General features: G+C 48.2%; 1 protein-coding gene across 1 annotated transcript; it reads left to right on the forward strand.

Annotated features, from left to right (window-relative positions):
* The first annotated feature begins 621 nt into the window (after positions 1–621).
* Positions 622–2747, forward strand: MAFB (MAF bZIP transcription factor B). Its single transcript, XM_074970215.1, has one exon. The coding sequence runs from the start codon at positions 1429–1431 to the stop codon at positions 2371–2373; it is 945 nt and encodes a 314-aa protein (XP_074826316.1). The 5' UTR covers positions 622–1428; the 3' UTR covers positions 2374–2747.
* The last annotated feature ends 5050 nt before the right edge of the window (positions 2748–7797 follow it).

Raw genomic sequence — 7797 nt, forward strand, 5'->3', positions numbered from 1 at the left:
TGCATGCAGTCACTCGAGGAGCAGAAGAGGAAATCAAAGATCTTCCTTAGAACTGAAATGTAATTACCGTCCATTTTCCCCTTCGCCCCGATATTTGCAATAGTCTGGGCCAGCGCTAACTGCTTTCCTGGGGGGGAGGTATTTTTAACTTGAGCTTTTCTTCGATTATATAACGACAGCTGGCACACACCGACTGTGGGCAACTATTCTTTATTTTCGTCTTTTTCCCAACCCTCTCTCTCTCTCACACACACCCCCCCACACGCAGCGATCATGGCTGAATCCTCCAACAAATTAAGTGTTTTGACTGGGCCCCTGGAAAGCGGACAATTAAAAGTTGCCCTCAAACCATTCCCTCCTCCCACTCCCACAAAACAGAGTGGGCAGAGGGACTTCGTTATATTTAGAACAAAGGGATGGCCAGCGAGTGAAACATGCGCTGGATCTGCCCCCCCCCCTGCCCCTTTCTTCTTTGTGAATTACACAGGCTAAGAGAGAAAGGGAGGAGAGGGAGACAGAAAGGGGGGGGGAGCAGATCGGGGAGAGAAAGTGGGAAGATTAAAACATGAAAGAAAGAAAGAAAGAAGAAGAAAAAAAGAAAGGTTTGGAGTTGCTGCCTGGTCTTGTTCTCCAGCTGCTAGTCAGCTGACTCGTCGGGAGCTGTCACATTGTGGGAGCCCGGCCCCTCCTCCGGCAGCCCCAGGATCTCCGCGGCCGAGCTCCCATTGGAGAAGCTGCCTGGCGGTCCCAGCCCCCTCTCCCTGAGTGTCATCGGGAAAGGAATATAAGCAGCCAGGGGGGCTGTCTCGCAAATCACAGCTGCACAACAGGAGCTGGAGGCGGCAGCTAAAGCCGAGACAAGATTTCCCCACCTCCCCCACCCCTTCCCTTCATCGCGAGCGAAAAAAAAAAAAAACCTCCAGCCACCAAAATCACCCACCCAGCAGCAACCCTCCAGCACACGCCGCCCGCTGCTCTGCCTGGAAAGTTGCAGCGGGCTCCGGCTCCGCTCCTGCAGTGGAGCGGGGGGCGGGGGAGGGACGGGGACGACGAGGCTCAGGACTTACAAACCGACCCCCGCCGGGGCACAGAATATCTCCTGCTTTTTCCTTTGCAAGAGAGGCCAGGCTGCACCGCCAGCATTGCGGAGGGGAGGCTCCTGCCGCTTCCTGCCTCCCACCTCGCCCGTGGGCTTTTCTTAGCCGTGGGAGCCGCTGCAGCCTGCATTGCATTGCAGACGCCGCTACCCCACGCCTCGCGGCCCGGGTGCCTCCGCCTCCTCCGCCCGCTTGGCTCGGCTGCCCTCCGCCAGCCCGCAGCAGCCGCCGCCGCGAAGTTGACCTGGAGTCCGAGGGAGCGCGGCCAGCTCTCCCCCCAGACGGTGCCCTGGAGTGAGCGCTCCAGCCCAGAGGTGCCTGCGAGACAGCCATGGCCGGCGAGCTGAGCATCGGACCCGAGCTGCCCACCAGCCCCCTGGCCATGGAGTACGTCAACGACTTCGACCTGATGAAATTCGACGTGAAGAAGGAGCCTCTGGGCAGAGCCGAGCGGCCCGGCCGCCACTGCACCCGCCTGCAGCCGGCCGGCTCCGTCTCCTCCACCCCCATCAGCACGCCCTGTAGCTCGGTGCCCTCCTCGCCCAGCTTCAGCCCCACGGAGCAGAAGACCCACCTGGAGGACCTGTACTGGATGGCCAACAGCTACCAGCAGATGAACCCCGAGACGCTCAGCCTCACCCCGGAGGACGCGGTGGAAGCCCTCATCGGGTCCCACCAGATGCCCCAGCAGCTCCAAAGCTTTGAGAGCTTCCGGGCCCACCACCACCACCACCATCACCAGCAGCAGCACCACCACCAGTACCCGGGGGTCACCCACGAGGACCTGGTCAACAGCGGGCACCCGCACCACCATCACCATCACCACCACCACCACCACCAGGCGTCTCCCACCCCTTCCACCTCCTCCACCTCCTCCCAGCAGCTGCAGAACGCCCACCAGCAGCCCCCTTCCTCCAACAGCGTGGAAGACAGGTTCTCGGACGAACAGCTGGTCTCCATGTCGGTGAGGGAGCTCAACAGGCACCTGAGGGGCTTCACCAAGGACGAGGTGATCCGCCTCAAGCAGAAGAGGAGGACGTTGAAGAACAGGGGCTATGCCCAGTCCTGCAGGTATAAGCGAGTCCAGCAGAAGCACCACCTGGAGAACGAGAAGACCCAGCTGATCCAGCAGGTGGAACAGCTCAAGCAAGAGGTGACCCGGCTGGCCAGAGAAAGAGATGCCTACAAGCTCAAGTGTGAGAAACTTGCCAGCAATGGCTTCAGGGAGGCCGGATCCACCAGTGACAACCCATCTTCTCCCGAGTTCTTCATGTGAGTCCTTTAAACACAGAACCCCCCCCGATCTCCTCCCCCCGCCCCTCCGCTTCCCCCATCCTCCTCTGACATCTCCATCCATCTGCTTGCTTGAGTAGAGAGAAAGAAGGGAGAGGAAGAAGAGAGACTTAATACTTGCAGCATCCTGTCTCCTAGATTAGCTGTGAAAAGTAGGCTAGGGGGGAGGTGGGAGAGAAAGAGATGTGCAACTTTTTATCTTTAGTTCGCCAGCTAAAGAAAACAGAAGAAAGGAAGGACACGTCAAGCGTTTTTATAGATCGCTTGCTTTCAGAACTGTGTGGGCTCGTTGTGGTTTGTTTGTTTTTTTAAAAAAGGGACAATGAACAAGCGATCGATCACATATTACCTGTTTGGGAGTAAAGGAAAGAAGACTCACGCAGCAGCATCTCCTGCACATGCTACCTGCTTGGGAAGGAGAATAAGGGAAGGACAATATATGCAAACCCTTCATACATTGCCTGCTTTGAGAAGTAGTTACGGGACTCAGATGGGACATTCAGTACGAGACAAGAAAAAACATCAGTTTTATTGCCTGCTTGATTATATAGAAAAAAATACGAAAATCTGCATTAAAAATATTAATCCTGCATGCTGGACATGTATGGTAATAATTTCTATTTTGTACCATTTTCTTGTTTAACTTTAGCATGTTGATCATCGTTCATAGCTTTGTTTCATTGATAAGAAAAGCATCACAAGTTATCAACTTTTTACTGCTTGTGCAGTTTTTGTTGGGTTTTTTTGTTTGTTTGGGGTTTTTTGTTTTGTGTTTTGTTATAGTTGTTAGCTTGTAAATATCTGCCACATCACACGGCACAGGAAGACAAAATAACATTTCATCAGGCTGGTTATATGGTTTGTTATTAAAGTAAAGAGATAATAAACGTTATGGGCATTTTGCATTTGCATTCAGAAAACAACTTTGTATATTTGGTGCACTTTTAAGTTGTAATTTTTTCTTTAGTTTTCATTTTGGTTTTTGTTGGGGCAGAATAAAAGCAACTCGATTGCACTGACACACCTGGCCGTCATAATAGTGAAAAGGGCCAGCAGACAAGCAGCTACATCCTACTCCACAACTTAAGTGGCAGTGACCCTATTATTTTGACGTCAGGACAGTTCTCAGACAGCAGTGCTCATAGCTTTGGCTATATTTTTCTCTGATTTATTATACACTCAGGAAACAAAGAATTTACAATGTGTTTTATTTTAAGAAACAATTGATGCTTGATTTCCAAAACACAGGATGACATGAGTCAGTTGCAATCGCTGTAGGCAGAACAGTATACAACGACATGTTCCAGTTCTGATTTCAGTTAGGTTTAGCAATGGCAACAGAAGATGAAAGGGCTTGGAATGTATAGAAAATTGAAATGTTTTTTAAAGAGACATACTGCAACTTAAGTGTATTATTTTGCAATGATTTTTAATCTGCTTCTCTGTTTCCCCATGCAGCAAAAGTTTTAGCCAAATTTCTTTGGAGTGTTATGGGTGTTACTTTTTTTCCTCCTGCAGGTCAGAAAAAGGATTTTACGTTGCACTGACAAAAATACCAAAATGAAAACTTATTTTAGTTTCCTTTTAGGATTGCTGGCACTGCTGGCCAGATGCATTTTAAGTTTGTATTAGTTTATAAATTAACAGTAATAACAAGATTGTAATGAACAGCATGGTGCTTGCAGTTTTAAATATTGTGGATATTAGTCATGCATCAGAAAACGATCTTTGGTTTTTACTGATTCAACTGTGTTGAAATCAAAACATTGCAGCAGCGAAAAAAATTGTTTTTATTTCATGTAAAGTTCTGAAGGGATCAATTTCAAATCCTGCTTATGATATGAAAAATATTAAAAAACCTGGTCTATTGTAGTTTTATTCAGACTGGTTTCTGTTTTTGGTTATTAAAATTGTTTCCTATTTTGCTTATTAAAATAATTGAAATGGCATTTCTTTGAAGGGTTTACTTCTCCAATGTCTTGTGTTTAAACTTTCTTGGACCTTAAATATATATCAAAAGGGCACGATCCAGCTAAGCTGATCTTTGACATGCATCATTTGGTTTTAAGTGATTTTTGGAAGTTGTTTTAATTCTACAACGAGGGTCACCATTCCACACACATCTGTGCAGAGTTGCAAAAATCCATCTCTAACCCTTAACATGGTTTATGCTACACTGTAGTTTTGGCTTCAAACTCTGCTCTAACACAATGCCATGGGATTTACTGTGCACGGATAGACGCTAAAGCAGCTAAACGTGCTACTTTCAAATCCAGCATCCAACAGCAGGATGGTTCTTACTGAGGACACTTGTACGGACTCACCGTAGCAAACCTTAGAACGGTGGCAGCTTGCTTGTTACATTCAAGAGCTGAAGGTCTCACTGGCAGTGGAGGCGTTGTGCAGAGTTTCCCTTTCAAACACTTCCCAGGCTCCCTCTGTGAAGCTTGGTTTCAAAGGGTCTGTACTTTCCCTGCGAAACAGTCTCCCCCACTCCTCCGAAGCAACTCCCTTGCTCGCACTGTGGATGTGTAGATAATTTAAAGTTATTGATGCAGCAGCCCATGGGCCCATTAAGTTTAACATGTCTCCCTCTGAGAACTATAGTGGGGGCTGGGGAAGAAATCAGTCATTATTAAAATGCTCTAACGAAACATTTTTAAAAGGTTTAGAACTTAAAAGCGTGATCAATAGGGTCCCTCTAGGATCCGGGCAGCACACTCCACCTCCCATTGTCTTCCTCGCCTCTCAATCTGCCCAGTTTGTTTATTCCTGCATTTTGAAACATGACAATGATATTAACTCCTTGTGTTCAGTAACAGAGCGAGAATACAACACTGCCGCTCTACTTCTTCCCCAGAGCCCCTACATCGCCACTATCCCAACAGCTAAGCAATTAGTTGCTTTAAAGTCCAAAGTGGATGATGACCATTTATCTAAGTCAATTGCAGCCAGCCTATGTTCTGCCCAGCGCCTTGGTGTGGGAATTAGAAAGTTGCAAGGAAAGCTGCAGCAGCAGCCTGGAAGGTTGAGGATTGGTACTTTCAAACTGTGAACAGGGGATTTAACTTTAAATCCATCTTTAAAAAAAAACCCCAAACTATCCTCCCTTCCCAAGGAGAGCAAGCTGCCCTTGCAGGAATGACACACGGCATGTTTGGAAAACAAATCAGTTAAGAACAGAGTGTGGGAAAAATGAAAAGCAAATACAGTAACTCCACAACAAAATCCTCCCTTAAGCCCCATACACATCATTGCCTTGTCAGACGCAGGAAGACCAGCTAAATGATAGCGAAGCATTTTAGCTTTTAAAAAGGGGCAGCAGTCTGATCCCAAACACCTCAGTGCACAGACCGCTGCAGGAATATAATGTCATCCTTCCTTTTAACGTTGGGAAGGGAGACAGTGGGTTATACAGAAAAGATGTCAGAACCTTATTTTCCATGTATTGCCTTTTTCTTTGCCAATCTATGGCTGCAGAAAGCCTGAGAGGAATATTGTTTGTGGGAACTGCCACCGCATATTAATGTCCTCTCATGCATGCATTGAATAAATCACCAGGGCTAATTGAACAACAAAAAATAGGAAAACAGGCCTGAGAGGAGCACTATAGTGGCTTTAGCGGGCTGGATTCCCACAGAATAACTGTGTCAGTGGAAAGGTTCAAGGGGCAGAGGTCCATTTATGTAGGAAGTGGCTATGCAGTGTTCAGTGCTCTGAATGAATTTTAATTTATCTGATTAAAAAAAAAAACTGCTCAGACTTGTAGAAGTACCAAAGTGACCAAAGAGCTACCAATTTAAAATTAAAACAGCACCACAGCGGACTAAGAGGGGAGCTCCAGCTCGATCGCTTGGGTGTGCGCGGGTGTATACTTAGTGCAAAGCACCTTTGCACACACAACTGGCTTTGAAGAGGGATGCGACGTTCTGGTTAGAACTGAACCCAGCTGCGCTTGGAGACGCGGGGTGTCCCCTGAAACAATCAGATAGCAGCATCTCTGATTCCCGTGTCATGAGAAACACGCTGCACCCGATTAAAGCTGTGTGAGCTTTGGTACTTCTCATGCTCTGCGGGCATCTTCTGAGGCTCCGACAAGCTCACAGCTAGCGCTCCCTTCCTCCTTATTTCACCAGGAGGAACGAGCCACGTTAGGAACCCATTGCTTTGAGACGTGTGATCAGTAAAACCACCACCACGCCACCCCGCTCTTTGGAGATGCGAATGATACGGATTTTGGGGGGTGGGGGCGGGGGGTTAAACATGAAACTTTCTGTAACATTGTTGGAAGACTTAAAGAAGAATTATGAGAGAAATGATGTTCAGTTGTGCGTATATATTTTTGTAAAGCTAACAAGGAAAATAGCCCACAGATCAGTCACCAAGCACAGACGGGAGAAGTCCCTTCAATACACACGTGGCGAGGTGTGGTTAGAAGAGGAGCAGGCAGACTGCCGAACAGTGCAGAAGGGGGAATTGTGTGAGGACAGTAAGAGACGGTCACCCTTAAAAACAATGTATGCGAATCGCCAGTGTGGCTCTATACAGATGGCCTCTCCGTGGTCTGTGCTGAGGCGGATACAAATTAATTCCACGCATGCAACACCTTGGTGCAGACAAACACTGACCCCGCTTATTTCTGAACCAGCAAGGGTTCCAGTGAAGTTGTACCGGCGCTCTCCCAAGATTGCTGCTGGTTACCATGCTTCGCTTTCCTCTTGGGCTTCCCTCATCCTGCACATCTGTTTGCTTTCCCCTGGCGCTTATGAAACCTGGACTCGAGACACTTTTTCGTCCCCCTGCCGCGAAAGGGTTAAATATTACCCCTGCTTTTGCTCAGCGGGCACTAATGACATCCCGGCATATTTACTTTTCTATCTCCCGACTCATTATTGATTCATAAAGGGCTGTAGACACAGGAGTCAGTGGGAATGATGGATGGCCCGATTCGGAAACAAGTTTCTTTAACCGTTGTGTACAGACGGCCCCTCTGAACGCAGTCCACACGTCCTGTCCGCACGATGCTCCTAGAATCCTGGAGACAGCTGCAGTCAGCGTGCCAGAGCCAGCCAGACACACAGAGAGCTCAGTGGTTTTATACAGAGACTACTGTACAGCCAATGCTTTGGCTAACTGGTTTCAATTAGGACTAAAAGAGACACTGCATTTCCAGCATGGGCGAATAACTGGCGATTCACTACCCTCTTTAACCCCAATTCCCCCCCCCCCCAGCCCCCAGACGTGCTGGTTTGCAGGCATGTTCTCTGTCTCTCTTGAGTCACGCAGCTAATGACACGAAGGGAGAAAGACCCACACAGATAGCACAGCGCTTCAGAAAAACCAAGAAATATGTAAGTCACTAGGAGAGGGAGTGACAGGAAAGAAACGGAGACAAGGGGAGATCGGA

Source organism: Natator depressus, chromosome 13 (genome assembly GCF_965152275.1).
Source record: "Natator depressus isolate rNatDep1 chromosome 13, rNatDep2.hap1, whole genome shotgun sequence".
Taxonomy (NCBI): Eukaryota; Metazoa; Chordata; order Testudines; family Cheloniidae; genus Natator; species Natator depressus.